Raw genomic sequence first — 18060 nt, forward strand, 5'->3', positions numbered from 1 at the left:
TCTCAACAAATTCACGCTCCCTTTTTATAGTTTAGAGAAATTTCCGTGAAACATTAAAATTCATATATCTTGTCATTTTCTCATTTTCTTATTCCACACAAACTTTATTTAAAATCACGTGATATATTATAATTATCCGCAGCATAACGCGCACCTGAGTAAACAGGCCTTAAAGTTTAAACCTTTTTTTAAACAGGGCTTAAATAGGCCTTAAAGTTTAAATAAACTTTTAAGCAGGTTTTAAAGTTTAAATAGATCCTAAAGTTTAAATAAACTTTTAAGCAGGTCTTAAAGTTTAAATAAAGCTTTGAGGCCAATAGAAAAATTCATTGGTGTATACATAGTATTAATAGACTTTAATTGAATTTTTTTTCTGAGATTAGATTATTAATCATTACTAATCAGTAATGAAAAGGTTCCATTTAATCGCGGGTCGTGTTATTTTATACGTTCATTTTATATTATGGTGGTGTTTAGTAAAAAGTATTTGGTGCAATCATTTTTTTAGTTTTAATTTCATATTCATTTTTTTTATATATATTGATATTGTACTTTAACCTTGTAAATTTTCGATCGACAAGTAATAAACTATATCCGAACAACAATTGAAAAAAAGACAAAAAAGACATTAATAAGTAAAATTAAATTTCAAATTTGCAACCAAATATGAGAATATCTATATTAGGAAAAGAAGCCAAAATCAAATTCATTATAAATCACGAGATTATGGCTTGAAATGTGAATTCGCGTTTCTTAAGATGGTATATGTTAATCAGTTACATGATTTTTTGGGTTCACTAATCACTATTATGTCGATTATGTAAAAAAGCGCGTGAAATTTTGAAATTTGGAATATGTTGAATAACTTTATTATTTGAATTAGTTAATATATAATTATTTCTTTCTTTTAATCAAAATTATAAGTATAAAGAAATTGAACAACATTGTAATAATGTATTATTTATTACAATTTCTTTTTTAAATACTCAATACTACTTGCTCTTTTGCTAAATTTTAATTTTAATTTTTTTTTTTTTTTAACCCACATCGTCGGATTTAAAGAAACTGCCCAAAATTAATCAATTAATCTTGTCTAATCGGACTTTGCCCTTCCGGATTAATCTTATTTTGTATTTTTAGTAATTTAGTAAAATCTTCTGTTTGTGGATTTTTGAAAGGTTGTTCTAAATAATAATTAATAAATAATATTTTAAAATAAATTTTATGATGTTTAAAAATATTTAAAAATTATTATCTTACGGAGAATAAATGTTTGCTGTTGTCCATATGCAGGAGCAGTAGGTTGAAAATTATTTGGAATTACAAGTCCTGCTTCTATTTGCGAAATATTTTCTTGAACCCATCGTAATTCTTCTTCAATTTTTCTAATAATAAAAAGAATCATTATTAAAAATTTTAACGTTTATTAAACTATTTATATTATTAAATTTTACTTTTGAATTTCATTGTCCGGAGGTAATGGTTTTGCGTTTGAAGATAATGTGAGATATTCTTGTGTTGCTTTTGTAATTGCTAGCCATTCCTCATCATAGCTAAATTCAAACTTTCCATTTGCCTCAGGAAAATCAATAATCTAAAAAAATAAATATCTAATTATTTTACGTTATTGTATCGATATAAATCACCTTTGGATAATTAATGACCTGTAAAAAATCGCGGTCGGGTAAACATTTATCAAGTGCTAGAAATTTTGTACAGGGAATCTGTTCTTTCTTTTCATCTTCTATTATATAATCTTGTAAAGTCTTTTCATTATTAGATTCTTTATTCTTCTCCTCCTGATTTACACCATCTTTAAGATCAATGTTAATTTCATCTAGATTATTGAGTTCCTCATCAAAATCAATGTTAATCTCATCTGGATTCTCAACTAATGTTGAACTCATTTCCTTACTTTCAGAATAAGATGTTGTTCTTTCATCATGATATACAACAGCAGAAAATTTCACATGAAGATGTGCCGAAAACCAGTATTTTGGCTTTAATTTAAATAATAATTCATCACAAGCTATACTTCCAAGTTTACCTGTTGCAATCTATAAATACAAAGTTTCAAGTTTATATAATTTATACGATTGTATTATGTATGTAAATAATTGAAACAAACTTACATCGGGACCAAAAAATGGTTTAGTTTTGAGAAGCTTATTCACATTTCCAAAATTTGTGATTCCTGTAGGCCAATCATGTGATAAAAATATGTCTAAGGGTTGCCTAATCTGATTCATTTATGAATTTTGTTAGAAGAGATTTATAAGTATTTAACTTACGAAACGAATTATATGAATACCTGAGCTAGTTTATAAACATCGTATTTTCTCGTATGATAAGCACTCCTAACTGTTGATTCAGTATATGGAAGAGTTTCAAAATGACCTAATAAATGATAAAATTAAATTTATTAAAATAACCAATTTCCTCATATTTAAAATAAAATTTTCGTACCAAAGTTATAATTCCGATGATTATATATTCCGGACATTCCCCCTATTCTTAAGCCACCAAAATTTACCACGCCGGCGTATCCAAGGAAGTAAATATTTTCGCACACCCATCCACCATGATATCTATTATAATAAACCAGGTTAAAATGTATAACTTTTTAAATTAAACTTATTATGATTAAGTCATCATTCTTACAATTCCCATAAATAACTTATGACTTCATGATTTCCACCAATAAATAAAGTCGGATAAGGTGCTTTGAGTTCTCCAGTATAATATTTATAAAACGAACCTAATGTTCGATATTTGGCCGGCACTGATAATGATTTAAAATCTTCCGTGTTGCGTATAGCCTAATAATAATGTCGAAATTGATTACTTAAACAAGAAAAAAATTTAGATGTAATAGATTTAAAAAATCTTCCAACCTGAAAATCACCACAAATCAACAATAAGTCGATTTTTATATTTTCGACACTTTCGATATGTTCCAAAGCTTTGTATATCTCTTCTAGTTTATTATGACAGCAGCCTTCAATAGCGACCTAAAACGTTAGATATAATTAAACCCGTTTGTATGATGATAATGAAAATTCTTTCTTCATAAACTTACTTTCATTTTTTCGTATAATAAATTGTAACTTTTGTAGGAAAGAAATTGTGATCAAGTTGATCATTTGAGATAGTCAATTTAATATCGTCATGAATCATGATTGTCATAATTAATCACAATGATCGTCAATCTGATGATATAAGATAACCTGAGAGATCGATTTTTAGAAATATTTATTTTTTTGACAACAATATAGACAATAATGTCAAAAGACCTCGATATTGTTGTATTTGGTGCAACAGGTGAGTTGTATAAAATGTAATTTAATTTTTTTCCCTTACGTTTGCTTTTTTAACATAATAATAAGTTTATAATAATTTATTTCGTATAATAAAGGCTTCACTGGCAGATTTGTTGTTGAGGAAATATGTCGCACAGCAAAAGAAGTACATAAACTTAAATGGGCAATATCTGGTCGTTCCGAACAACGACTTCTCGAGGTTGCGAATATAATAAGCATATCTAATAATAATAATGTACGTCAACCGGAAGTTATTGTGGCTGACGTTTCCAATCCAGAAACATTACATTCATTGGCTAAGAGAGCTAAAGTTTTCATTGATTGCGTTGGGCCCTTTCGTTTATATGGTGAACCTGTTGTGAGAATCTGCATAGAAAACAACACGGATTATATTGATATATCAGGTAAATATAATTGATATAAAATTTAAAAATTTATCTAATTAATTAATATTTTAATTCTCAAAGGTGAAGTTGAATATATTGAACGAATTCAGTTAACATATGATGACTCTGCAAGATCAAAAAATGTATCCATTATTCCTGCTTGTGGTTATGATAGTGTATGTATTCAAATCCAAATTTGTAATTATATATATATATTTTGTATGCATAATTAATAAATTTGGTTTCTTTTTTTAAGATTCCTGCGGATATGGGTCTACTATTTACTAAACAGCAGCTAGATGTTAAGGGTGCAATTCCCTCTCAAATCGAAATACTTTCCGGATTTCGTGCAGGCAGTGCTGGAATGCGCGCAAATTACGGAACCTATGCTTCACTTGGTAAATTTTTTTTTTTTACTGTTGTTTCTTTTTTAAAGTATTAATTTATGAAGCCAATTTTCTTATTCATAATCAGTATATAGCATTTCTAATGTTAATAGCCTTCGTGAGCTAAGAAAACATGCTAACCGTCCAATCGTATCTAAAATTGGTCCTAAACTTAACTTGTTACCGTCTAGAAAATTTGATAATCGCGTTAATGGATATATTATTCCTTCTATCACTACTGATCACTCTATTTTAAAACTAGGACAACAATTAGATATTAAGTTTAATACTGGTGTTCTTCCTGCTCAAATTTCTTCGTATCTTGTCTTCAACAGGTTCAGATATATTGCAATGATGATGCTTGGTGGTTCAATGTTTAAATTTTTAACAAAATATGAATGGGGAAGAAATTTACTTCTTAAATACCCAAAATTCTTTAGTTTCGGTAATAATAATAATAATTTTTCATTCATTATGTTTGATTATTTCATTCATTAATTATTTTCTAATTTTAATTTTATTTTAGGACTTTTTTCAAAAGATGGACCTACACTTGAACAAATTCAACAGTGTAGCTTTTATCATCGTTTTTATGCTAAAGGAATTTCTAAAAATAAATTGAATAATGAAGATATGGAATTAGTTAAATCTATTAATTCTATAGAGCATGACAAACCTTTATCTATATTATCTCATTTACAACCAGATATTGAAATTGTAACTGAAGTCAAAGGGCCTGAAGCGGCTTATGTAACAACTCCGATCACAGTTGTTCAATGTGCTTATACTTTATTAAAAGAAAAACCAAATATTCCTAATGGTGTTTGTACGCCAAGTGTTGCATTTGGAAAAACTTCTTTATTGCAAAGACTGAAGGATAATGGGATTGAATTCAATGTAGTTGAAGGTCAATTTTATTAGGAAATATGAAAATTCATATTAAGGAAAATTCATATAATCTATTATAATTTAATAATATTATATATTAAAGTATTGTCAAAAAAAATGTATATTATTATTTGTAAATATGTAACAACACTTTTTGAAGAATTAAAAATAATTTGTTTTATTTTGTAATTTATTTATATAATAATGAAATATGTTGTATTTATATACAATTAACATTGAAATTTTATGTGAAAAATTGATTTATATAATTAATTTAGCATGTATAAAATATAGAAAATATATATTTAGCATTAAGATTTTAGCTTAACTAAATAAAAAATGCATTTGTAAAGGGTATACATTTATATTTTATTACAATTGTTAATTTTAATCTTGTTTGAATATTAGAACATTATTGTAATATTCCATAATTTTGTAATACATTTAATACTTAATATACAATTTTTTTTAATAATATAATATAATAAAATTTAATAATTTGATTAATATAAAATAAAAATTTTAAAAGTATTTATTGCTATTTTAAATTAGTTAATCATATTATTTATTAATTAAAAAAAATTAAAAATACTATAATACTAAAAAATAAAAAATTATTAAAATTTAAAATAAAATTTCAGAGTTTAATTAGTAAATCTTTTGCAGATAAAAAATTATTTCAAATTTTACAATGAAGGAACTGACTATGTACCTTCCTTTATCCTAAATAAAATGTTGTTGCACTGCTAATCTTATTTCTTACAATAGGTAATACAATCAGAGTGTTTAGAAAAATGGGTCAAAATATACTGGAAGGAATTTTTAAAGAACATAAAAAGGTAATACATATAACAATATATTAAACTTTAGGGTTTATATTATTTATATATTAAATATTTTTTTAAATAATTACATTTTTATATATATATATATTTTTTAATTATCTTCAAAAAGAATAGCTATGCTTTTATTAATACTGATGACTAGATATATACTACAAAATAAAGAATTATTTTCTATCTTATAAAGTATCAGATTGCAGTATAAAATATATTCTATAAATATATTAAACTTTTTAAAATTCAATTTTTATAATATTATTTTTGAATATTTAAATTTTTATTATTATTTATTTTATTTATTTATTAATATTTTACTTCCTTTTATATAATTATATCATATAAAATTTCCCTTCATAAACACATTATATATATTTTAGCCAAATATACTAACAAACATGTTAAAAAAACCCTTTTTATAGTTATTTTTTTTTATAATTATACCTTTTTTTTTCAGGTTAAGAAGTATAATTATAAAGAAAATTGATTATATTAAGTTTTTTACAAGTTTATTAATTTAGAATAAAGTAAAAGACTATATATTATATATATACTATTAGTTTTACAAATATTCTATTATCAGTTTATTTAATTACTACTTTTTTGATTAAATAACTAATATATTATTATATAATTAATAAATAATTTAATTATTTTTGTCAATAGCATTAGAAAAAACAAAACAATACATAAATCAATTTATTAAAAAAGGAAATAGGGTACTTTGGAAGGTATATAATAACACAAAATTGTACAAATACAACATAACCTCTTTTTTTTTCTTCTTTTAGAGGGTAGTGAAAGCATTTACTTAAGCCTTACAATATAATGATTTTATATAATTCAATAGCTACTATTGAAGGATATAGATGAATTTTATAGGGTGATGGTAGGGCACAGGAGCAATCTTAAGGATGGGGAACTGGTTTGGAGTTTTAATAAATTAGTTATATAACAGATGCTTTTGTATCATTACATATAATTAATAAACTCACAAATTGCACTACCTTAGGAAAAAAAAAATTTAATTATTTTTTACTTTAGATTTAATAATAATTTTCATTTCTAAATATATAAAAGTAATTTTTTAGTATAATAAATTTATATTAAGATAAATTATTATTTAAATTTTATTTTAAATTTTATTTAATTTTTTTAAATTTATATAATAAGAATTGTAAAACTTTATTAAATCTGTATAATGAAATTTTATTAATATATTTAGAAATTTTTTACAAAATTTTTTTTTTTAAAATAAAACTTTTTATATTATATTTTTCTTATTAAAACTTATTTTATACAAGATTATTGTTTACAATAAAAAATAAGTTTTAAAAAAAAATTCAAATTTTAATAAAAATTATGAATATTAGTATTTTTGATATTTTTAATATTTTATGATTTAAAGAATAAGTATTAATATTAAATTTTTCTTAGAATAAAAAAACTTTAAATTAATTTTATATAAAAAAAAGTTTTTTATAAAATATTATATTTTTATTAAAAAATTATTAAAAATATTTTTAAATTTTATAAATAAAGTGTTGTTAATCTTAATTAAAAAGAAAATTATTGGATAAGAAATTATATTAATTCTGGTATAAGTTAGTTTGAAGCTTAACTAGAAATCATTATATTTTTAATTAATAAATTAATTTATTTACCGTACAATTTTGATTAAAAATTATATAGATGTATAATTTTTTTTTATTATTATAATAATATTACTACTAATAATTTTAAAAAAACTTGCTAAAAAATTAAATTTATTTTATATATATAGAAGTAGCATTTTATTTCCAATTTAAAAATTCCAATAATATTATTGGCATATTTTGTATAAATGGCCTTTATTTATTTCACTAATTTCTATAAATTATTTTGCCAATTAGAATTATTTTTTTTTTTCAATATATTGAATAATTTAACCTATTTTCTTTATTTTCATTTATTCCACAATTTTATAGTACTTTTTTTTTAATATTAAATCATCCTTTATTATTTTATACTTGATACTTTAATTGAATTATAACGAAAATTCAGTTATAGTCCAATCCAACTTGATCTACCCCCTACATTTTGTATGAAGGAGGATCCAAATGATGTATCTACACACCATTCGTACCATACTTTTTGTGAACTTGATAATCTCCAAAAATGAATATCTATAGTTGAATTTGAAGGCAAATAAATTGGTGTCTACAAAAAATATTATAATTGATAAGTAAAATATTGAAAAAGATAAATATATAATTTCGTATTATTGTCATACCTTTAGAGGAAAAAATATTGGAAACCAACTAAACATTCCTTCGGAATGTGTTTCTGGAAGAATACTCATTATGATATTTTTATATAATACTGATTCAAAATATCCTGCGATGCCATGTAATATTCCACCATTTTTTACATTAAAAGTAATTTTCGAGTATCTTGTGTTGTGATAGTTATTTATAGGATTTCCTGTAATCAAATATTATATATTAGCTTAAAATTAATCTAAAGTCTACGTTATGTTAAGAACTCCCTACCTTCATTATCTATTATCATTAATCCATTTGGATGCTCAAATTTCCAAATTTCTTGAGGTTTTGCTAATATAGCAACAGATTGAAGCATTACAACGTAGGGAGTCTCGAAATGTGTGAGATCTTTATATGCAGAAACTTCACTATGAAGCTTCGATGATGAAAGGGGAGAAATAAATGTTGAATAGGAAGACGGAATTGATATCCCATCAGCTAATTAAATAATATTCTTGGTAAATATTTCTTATATAATAATTAATTACAAGAATGAAAGATAATCATTTTACAAATTAACTACATTTTAAGAATTTCTGCGCGCCATCTAAGCATTCTGGTGACAATTCATTATCACCAAATGAACCTAGAAGTTCACTGACAAGTATATCAGCCTAAAAATTGTAGTAAATATTAAAAGGTGCAATATTGATAAGAATCAATACTATTATAAAAAATTCTATGGTCTTACCTGTTCAGGAGATTTCCATTTACGCATATCACCAAATACAATCGTCACCTTATCACCCCATTCTTGAGATTTCATGTTCTGCAATCTAAATTCAGGTAGAAAATTAATTAATTAAATTAATTAACAATAAAACTATATTATCAACTAAAGCTTATAAATTATATAAAAACATACGTAACAAATGCATTTGGATTTTTTTCAACAGCATATATTCGTACATTTCGCTTTGCTTTCTCAGCCGCTTGTAAACTTCTTGTAACTAGGGGACCACGACCAGCACCAACTACCATAATAACACTAACAAGATTATAAAGTTAGTTAACAAAATTATAAAAGACTTTATGAGATATAAATATCTTACGTTATTTGGTTTGATTCGGGCGCAACACGATCAAGAAGAGCATGATATACAGCCTGTGGATAAAAATTAGTTAACAAACTGTATTTGTTATAATTAATAAAAAAAAATACTTTATATTAATTGTTAAAAGATGGAATAATCTTTTACAAATAAAACACACAAATCTCATACCTTCTCGTAAAGTGCATATTTCACTGGGTCTTTTTCGAATATTTCATATGTGGAAGATTCTAAATTTTCCATTAATGGCTATATTATAATGTAGATAATTATTAATCTTTTTATTTTAATTGCAATATAATACAATCTCAAATCAAATATTCACACCGGGTATTTTTATTATTAAGTAATTAAATAAATATATACAATCATTATTATTTATACCTACCTGTAAAGGTGATTGTAGGAAATCTTGGTATCCGCTAGCAAATTGCTCTATTTGATCAAGTTCAGGCATTGTGCGATTTAAATGTCGTATATATTCCTGATATGAGGCAAACCCACCATTCTGATGTTTATTAGTCATGTCGTCGAAAATAACAAAATTTGGCTTATTCTAATGATAATGATTTATAATTTGTCAAAAATGAAATATTCATAACAAGGTAAATAATATTGGAATACAAAATACAAACTTTAATTAATTTCTTAACAAATGTTTGATGCTTTTTACTCAATACGGGATAACCCTTAGCATTGGTTAAAAATATTTTCGTGGGCAATATTACAGCCTTAATGGGTTCAGCAAACCATCTTTCAAGATAAACTTCGTCAGGGAGATCTACTGGCAATTCCAGTGCTATTCGTAGTAAACAAAGTAAACAGATAAGTTTAGGGGAAACAGTGATGATAATGAGTTCAAATCTTACCAACAGACAATTTAGAATGATTCTCGCAAAACGTCCTAAGCTTGTTCCAACGTTCCCACATTTCAATCTCATTTGAGCAGGACATATCTTCATTGACTAAAGGTATCCTCATCCAAACCTAGAAAAAAATAAATATGAAATTACTGAATTGTCTTTCTTGTTTAAGGAGAATATCTCCAAGAGAAGTTTCTGAACAAACATGCGTGTAAGTCAAACTTCCAAGAATTCTATTTAAACTTCTTGCATAATTAGCAAAAGAATTTGTTGGTGTTGGTGCTAAAATAGCTGTAAAACCTAAATGTGACACCCATGATATTTGTTGATTTAAAGCCTAATTAATGGAAAATAAAAATATTAATTACTATAAAAAATCAATGATAACCACATAAATGCATTATAGACTAATTTACTATTTCAGAATTTGTTCTAACTCGATGATTCGAAGAATCTAAGTCGATCCATTCTGAAATTTTCCCAACTAAATAATCTGTATGTTCTAAAATTGCAACACGTTAGCAAATTTGAATTTTGATAAAAATTTTGATAAAAGTTTCGATAAAATAAATTACCATTATCCTTTATGATCAAATCATCTTTTAAAAACGGATGCCCTTTTCTCCATTCTTCCATATGTTGTTTATCATTGTTAAATGTGTTATCATTAACTTGCATGTCATTAATGTCTTTATCAACTTGGTCAAACAAAAATCGTTTATAATTAGAATGAGTTATAGGAAGTATTATAAAATCATGACCAGTATCTTTGGCTGAAGTAACAGATAAAGTGATATCACAATTTTCCTGACCATAAAAAGCACCAATAGCAACACGAGGCACATTCTTGTTAATATAATTTGCCATAACTTCGAAGAAAAAGTTAAAAATTTTTGCAAATGCTTTGTTTCCCTTTATGGAACTTAAAACAGTTGTCTACGTAATCAAATTTTCTATGCCGTCATCAAACACGTGCTGATCAAATCATCATATACCTGACTATATTCTCTTTCAACAATTTCAACTTAATACTAAATCTAATGGATCCCGTAGATAGTTTTAAATTACTGCTAACGGAAACTATTGAGGCTCGTGAAAAAAATGCTGAGCGGGTATTTAGAAATAACATTTAGTACTGTAAAAAAAAAATATGAAAATTTACGCGAAAGTCTTTTTTTATTTATTTAATCAAGGAATCAAGTCAATCAGATCCATTAGAGGGTTTATTTAATGGGTATTTATTCAGACATATGATCATTTATACAAAATTATTAAATATTAATTAATAATTCGATATATAGCATTTTTGATTCGCCAGTGAAGAAACTGAAGAAGGAGAAAAAATGCCAAATAAATCCTGAAGAAGGGCTGGAATTGGAACAATCTGATACAATTACCAAACTAGTTACAGAGTTTTATAGGGCATCTTCGGCTGTTGGGAATACGGTATTTAAGAATAATAATTAATACGATGAAATATTATAATATCAGAAATAATGACCAACGATTTATAACAATAACCAGGGCGAGATTATAAATTATATTGTTAGTCTACTTGGGCCTTCGTGGCAACGCATTTGTCTCATTTTATCATTATTTGGAGCTTTAATAACAGACTCCCCTACAACATATGGATTGTTATTGGGACTTGGTGGTGATATTTCGAACCCATCATCTGTTCTTCAACCTGCTCTTTCAGTTCCCATTCCAGCAATTTTCGAATACCTTACAGCGCAACTTAACATTTCTTGTCAAGAGTTATGGAATGGAATCCTGTCTTTTATGATTATAATTATCCGACAATATCCACATGCAATGATTGAGATTTCGTATTTGGCTACAGAAATCATAAAGAACATTTTAAAGCAAATTGAATCACTTAAGGATAATCTCACAAAAACAGAACTTGATTGTGTAAAAAAAGGAAAGGAAGTTATTGATATATTTCTAAATGGAAAAGATTGTGGAGGAGTGGGTTGTGTATCACATTATCAGATTATTGAACAAGTGAGATATTTATAATTAGCAATATTATTTGTTTTATTCTTATAATAATACATTATTTGAAATTTTCATTGAAGATACAAGAACTATATGGACCGCCCGTAAGAGGACAATTCATAAAGGTTCATTGGACGTTGGAGAATTTTATTAATGAATTATCACAACGTCGAAGGCGTCTTGCCTTCTTAATGATACCTCCTGGTATTTTGACATTTTAATTTAATCAATGAATTGATTGCTTTGTAATCTAATTTAATCTATTTATAGATGCTGCATGGCCTTTGGTTTCACATTACAGGTTTTTTACTTAAAATTAATAATAATAATTAATTTAATTATTATAATTATTTTACTGATATTGATTTTTTAACATAATTTAGCCGTTCTCATGAACATATTGACTTTTCAAAATTAGGAGGTTATCAACTATTTCAATATGATTATGTAGGTTGTTATTAAATAGAAAAATTACCTTCGATTAATATATATCGACTAATTAATTATATATATATAAATAGGAACAGTTTACAAAAGAAGGTCAAGCAACAAGTCATTTTTCAAAATTTCGAGATATGTTTTTTCAACGTGCTCCTATTGAAGAAGTCGAGGCAATGATAAAGGACGTAAAGCTGACTTCTGTTGGATTAGAACCTATGCGTGCAGCTTTTTTTACTAAAGTTCATGATGTTATTAAGTTAGTGCAAAGTCATCCAAATTTTAGTGAACTTAGACGGGGTTCGTATAATGATTATTTATCTATTTTATATTGAAATAAAATAACTGAATTGTAAGAATTTTAATTATAAGATTTAGAATCTTCAAGTGATGAAATAAAAGATACATTAATTCCTGAAAATTTGGATTTTTGGGAACTTATTATTGAACTTGGAGATCAATTATATGGACTAGTTGCTTCAGAGTAAGTGTAAAAGAAGACCTTAATTATTGCTGCGAATTATTGTTAATTAGTTGATTTTGGATATTTAGATACATCAAGTATGAGGAAGTCTTGCAAGAATTTCATCATATGGTTTACCCTAAAAGCGGAGAAAATTTTATAAATCGGCAAAATACTTTGTCCAAGGATAATACATTAATTTGGTTACTGCTACAACTTTTCCGTAAATTTTTATCCAATAATTCTATATATCTTTTTCGATTACAATTTACTTAATTTAATTTTAAAAATTAAATTTAGATATTGAAAGGATTGGAACCGAAATTATTACCAAGGATCTTGCTAATGATGAAAGGTTGTTCAGTATGCTTATTCAGTTATATAATGACCAACAAATTATGTCAGTGGACGCTTTTTATTTGAGGGATTTATCTTTGCAATGTGTGGTAAGTTTTAATGACAGAAATACTAAACTCTCATTGCTTCTATTTAACATTATTTTCTAACTTTATAAAGATAGGTCATCAAGGACATGCAATAAGGGATAGAAATAACTTAAAATCCAGATATCCTCGACTTAGCGGTGTTTTAGCTCACTATCAATCACTACGTCGTTTACAACCCTATTTTCAAAATGTATATAAAAGTAAGTATATTACGGTTCCGTTTATATAATTTGTTTATATAATATTTAACTAGTTGCTTAAATTTTAGATAATGTCACAACGCATGATCTTTTTAAAGATTTGCCGATACAAGAAACAATAAAGATTGCTATCATCAGTCAACTTACTCAAAATCTCGTTGCTGATACTTTATATGTCCATTCAGTTCCTGATAAATTAATGGATGTTGGTATACTTGGATTTCCAGAGGCAAAATTCGCGCAAGGTGGAAATGTTACTTATAAATTATGTGATTTTATTAATATACACAATAAGCACAGGTAAATTATATTATGATTGTTATATTGTTATTCTTTCTGATCAAAGCCAAACATCTTATATTTGATAAAAAATTTTTCAGACTTGAACAACTCATTTATAAGATGATGCTTGGTGACAAAATAACATTCAATTACCCCGCTGAGGATCAAAAAATAACCTGTGTATCGCCTTACACTTTGGATGTAGTTTACAAAATTGTATATAGTGCTCCTTGGTCGTAAGTTAATTGTCAATTATATATTAGAAGTTGATCCGATTATTTTTATAATTAATCGTTGTTTAATATATTTTTATTAGACTTGAGCTTATGGTTAAAACGATTCTTGAAAAATTCAAAAAAGTTGATAAATTATTAAAAAGTCATGCAGAAAACAATTTAAAGACAGAAGCATTACCAGAACAGTCTTTAAGATGGCAACATACTATTTTGCAATTATTCTGCCATCGATTTCTCCGATTCTTAAAATATTCCTCTAAAGCTCCTGATCTTTTACATTATATAAAACATTCAGTATCCTATTTGGATCATCGACAGACTTATCGTGATGCTGAAATGTTTGCTATACACATTATGGTAAATTATACAAATAAAAAACTGGTTAGAGTTTATATTAAACTATTAAGATAATGTTATTATTTTTAGATGATACAAACAGACATCAAGTTCATAAAATCTATAGAAGATCCGAAAAGGGACAATCCTACTTGGTTTCCAGAATCAGAATTATTGGCAAGATATATGATTTTTACTTTGGCTAGATTAATTAAATTTAGAGGACTTGACAACATGAAACTCGAAATCATTCAGGAGCTTCTGCGAAATATATACGTTCAGCCATTAGAATGGTCAGTTACAACTTTAAATTATTTTCCTGAACCTTTATATAGTTTCTTTTTACAACAAGAAGAGTCAGCGAAAGTTCCTTCTGTATCTGATAAAGATGTAAGTAAAATATGAAAATTTCTTTTATTTTGTAACCTTGCTAAATATTTAGAGTATACGTCTGATTTATAATTGATTTAAACAGATTAATGCAGTTTTGTCAATAGGAAACTTATTTAAATTGGTTATGGATGAAAAATTGGCATCAGAAGATGAAGCATCGTTACAGGAATATTATTCTAAACTCGAAAATCAATCAATATTTCTATGTTCCTTGTGGAAAATTGGATGCTATAGTAAAAGCTTAAATCCAGATATGATGAGCAGTAAAGTTTCCCCGTTTAAATATTAATTTACAACGTTCTTTTAAGTGGATTTAACTTAATTATACTATCGTTTTTTAGCTTTAAGGAAGGTGCTATTACAATTTCCACCTTCTAGAATGGCCACATATACAACTGTATTGATCGATTTTATTATTGAAAAGATAGATAATGATTCTAGCAGTCCTTCCATTGAAGTGGTAAGAAGTAATTAATTATGTGGTAAATTTGATTTTATTTAAACCTTTAATAATTTCCTTTTATTTAAGTGTTATAAAATGCTTGAGGAGTTAATATGGAGATATCAAATTCTTGCATTTGAACATGTTCTTTTTGCGCTTATAAGAGGACAGAGAGAAAAGAATGCAACAGCATTTAAAATATTAGATTTTCTTTTATTTAAATCTGAAGAATATTCAGGGAGAGTAAATTATTTTATATCGTTGGGATTTACTCATAGGTATTGGATTGAAGATGATCATCATGATAAACTTATGAAGTATCTTGAAAGATATCCCGAATATTTTCAATATGAAGCATATGCAATAGGTGGATATGACGAATATGAAACTGTTGCAAAGAAATTAGATCCACCATTAACTGCTACGAATATGCCAATATATTATACTAGTGCTATAAGAAAGTCATTGCCTATATTAGATTTAGTAATTGGTAGATTAATCGAATTTAGTGAAACGGAAATGTTGACAAGATTGTTGGATGAATATGGTCAAATTTATAAGTTTCATCAAACACCTTTAAGCTTTGTAAGAGATTTGTTGTGTTATTATTACCCCGCACCTACTCTTCGAGATTCAACGATTTGTTCAAAATTAATAAAGTTATTAGGTAATTTAATTTATAAAATTTTTTTTTTTTGTATTTTATTAATTTTATTAATTCTTTTTTTTTTAACAAAATAGATTTCGATGAGTACGATTTTGCCACTGAATTATTGAATTATGGGACTAACGAAATATTATTCTCGGGACTTTTTGATTCCTCATATTTTGAAAAAGTTTTCCATAAATTGGCCAATCGTGAGTTACTTTTATAACTTTGTCTGCGATAAAATGCGAGCTAAAATAATGAATTATTTACAGATATGGAACCACAAAAATGTGCCCCAAAGACGAACACAAAACTTCCAGAACGCCATTTTCAAGAAATTCCGAATCCGGTGGTTCGAGCCTTACATATTGCGTGTGTTGAAGTCTTAGCAACACCTGTTAGTTCACAAGATATCGTCAAATCAACATTAGATGTTATTCTAATGAATGGAAGAAAGAATACTGCAGTACAACCTATTGTTTTACATGCTATGGGATTGTTATATTCATTCTTACCTACAAAAGAATTTGTGGATAAAATGTTTGATGAGATGTTAGTATTAATTCAAACAGATCCACACCTTGCAGAATTTTCTCAGCCTTGTAATATAGTAAGATATCAAAATAAATATATATAATATTTATTTTTTTCGTATTTTTCCTAACTAAAATTAAAATTTTTTTTTAGTCTGGATGTGGTCCTTTATTTTCAAGAACATATTCTAACAGGTCGCATCTTCAATCAATGGATCCTTTACAACAATTATTATCATCAAATTCAGAGCAGCCATTTTCAACAATGTTTCCATATATATTTAATGATTACAGATCTAATTTACGTAATTTTGGAACTAACGCAGCTAATAGTTTCTTAACATTTATACATAGTTTATTACATTATTCAAATATTGAAGTTGTACAAGATTTTTTAGATAAATTTGTAATGTTAAATGGAATTAAGACAGATATACAGTTACTTTATTTATGCGCTTTGGTTGGACCGTTAATATATAGATTTGAACATAATTTTTTGTTTATTCAATCGGTAAGTGATAATCTATTTTATTGAAAAATCGAAATTTTATTTTCAATAATTAATTATTAATCTGTTGACAGTTTTTACGAACTTTCATTCAACATTTACATGATGTAACTTTAAATATGAAATTGGAGGAATGCGGAGACAGTACTTTAGCATTGGAACAAATTTATGACTTTTTGTATCCTTTATTATAATAATTAATATTTTTTCCACATTTTTTATTTTATCCTTAATCCTTTTTTTATTTTTTATAGACACTGTGTTAAACCTATCATTATGAATGATATATACACCAGCGGAATTATTAGGTTATTAAAATTACCTGTACAAAATAGATTAAGACTATAACGGAAATGTAAGTATGATTTAGTAATATAAAATATTACGTGGGGCTGCGCGTTTATACAGTTTTTATATATTTAGGTCGTGCATATTGTATAACTATTTATTTTTTTTTATAATAAAAAACTATAAAGCCAATTAAATTAATTGTTAAGATGATATCTAAATAGATATAAATAATGATCAATCTATGAAAGAGATTAATTAAAAGCTTCGAATGTAAATTAGATCATACTAGTAACTATACCAGTTTATTTCCATATTCTTCACTTCATAAATTGCTGTTGCGTCATCATACCAATTATATTGTTATAATGTCGATTTCTTAAGCAATCATTTATTTTGTACGATCAATTACGCATGCGCCTTCAGTCACGTGATTTTAATGTACTACGTATAAAACCAACTAGAATTCACGCTCAAATTTGCATAAAATATGGCTTAACGATGTAAGCAATAAGCATCCTAGTGAATATAAGTCACTAAGCCAACCATAAACACATCAAATAAGCCTTTATAATTCAAATAACAAGCCCCGTAATATTTTAATAATTCAATATAAATTCCTTCCAATCTTTGCTTTCCTAAGCCGAGAAATAATAAGCCGGATGAAAAAATTAGTCAGTAATATTGGCCTTTTTTTTTGTTGCATGAGTTTGATTTTTATTTTCGTGTACCATACGTGGCAATAACGAGGCTTGAAAAAGCTACGCCGCAATTGCTTGAAAGTTGGATTTTATTTATATTCATGCTG

General features: G+C 26.1%; 4 protein-coding genes across 4 annotated transcripts; 2 read left to right on the forward strand and 2 right to left on the reverse strand.

The window, feature by feature from the left end:
* Positions 1-842: 842 nt before the first annotated feature.
* Positions 843-3132, reverse strand: OCT59_014663 (uncharacterized protein). The gene is made up of 10 exons (XM_025312247.2): positions 3080-3132; positions 2895-3011; positions 2662-2819; positions 2467-2588; positions 2312-2397; positions 2133-2240; positions 1665-2057; positions 1455-1594; positions 1261-1385; positions 843-1184 (listed from the first exon to the last, which is right to left on the reverse strand). The coding sequence occupies exons 1-10, from the start codon at positions 3083-3085 to the stop codon at positions 1084-1086; spliced, it is 1356 nt and encodes a 451-aa protein (XP_025190081.1). The 5' UTR covers positions 3086-3132; the 3' UTR covers positions 843-1083.
* A 149-nt stretch (positions 3133-3281) lies between these two features.
* Positions 3282-5013, forward strand: OCT59_014664 (uncharacterized protein; the record flags this gene model as incomplete). Its single annotated transcript, XM_025312246.2, has 6 exons — positions 3282-3321; positions 3416-3724; positions 3788-3882; positions 3963-4104; positions 4181-4537; positions 4619-5013. 6 exons carry the CDS (start codon positions 3282-3284, stop codon positions 5011-5013), a joined length of 1338 nt encoding a protein of 445 aa, XP_025190080.1.
* Positions 5014-7862: 2849 nt separating this feature from the next.
* Positions 7863-10904, reverse strand: OCT59_014665 (uncharacterized protein; the record flags this gene model as incomplete). Its single annotated transcript, XM_025312245.2, has 14 exons — positions 7863-8018; positions 8092-8282; positions 8351-8560; positions 8646-8736; positions 8814-8898; positions 8988-9110; positions 9175-9227; positions 9346-9423; positions 9563-9730; positions 9810-9973; positions 10044-10161; positions 10243-10374; positions 10454-10539; positions 10613-10904. 14 exons carry the CDS (start codon positions 10902-10904, stop codon positions 7863-7865), a joined length of 1947 nt encoding a protein of 648 aa, XP_025190079.1.
* Positions 10905-11077: 173 nt separating this feature from the next.
* On the forward strand, positions 11078-17448 carry OCT59_014666 (uncharacterized protein; the record flags this gene model as incomplete). The annotated part of the gene is made up of 26 exons (XM_066150168.1): positions 11078-11149; positions 11231-11271; positions 11339-11483; positions 11562-12044; positions 12119-12242; positions 12309-12339; positions 12422-12485; positions 12560-12776; positions 12849-12960; positions 13029-13162; positions 13240-13385; positions 13456-13585; positions 13654-13885; positions 13966-14103; positions 14184-14460; positions 14530-14829; positions 14915-15095; positions 15174-15292; positions 15362-15941; positions 16016-16132; positions 16196-16533; positions 16611-16967; positions 17039-17142; positions 17219-17225; positions 17300-17319; positions 17388-17448. The coding sequence occupies 26 exons, from the start codon at positions 11078-11080 to the stop codon at positions 17446-17448; spliced, it is 4530 nt and encodes a 1509-aa protein (XP_066002361.1).
* Between the last annotated feature and the right edge of the window lie 612 nt (positions 17449-18060).

This window comes from Rhizophagus irregularis, chromosome 22 (genome assembly GCF_026210795.1).
Source record: "Rhizophagus irregularis chromosome 22, complete sequence".
Classification (NCBI taxonomy): Eukaryota; Fungi; Glomeromycota; class Glomeromycetes; order Glomerales; family Glomeraceae; genus Rhizophagus; species Rhizophagus irregularis.

Coding starts and splice junctions, on each gene's coding strand:
- OCT59_014663 (XM_025312247.2), bottom strand. Junction 2,241..2,311: donor ATGTTTATAAACTAGCTCAG/GTATTCATATAA, acceptor TAAATGAATCAG/ATTAGGCAACCCTTAGACAT. Junction 2,058..2,132: donor AACCATTTTTTGGTCCCGAT/GTAAGTTTGTTT, acceptor TTGTATTTATAG/ATTGCAACAGGTAAACTTGG.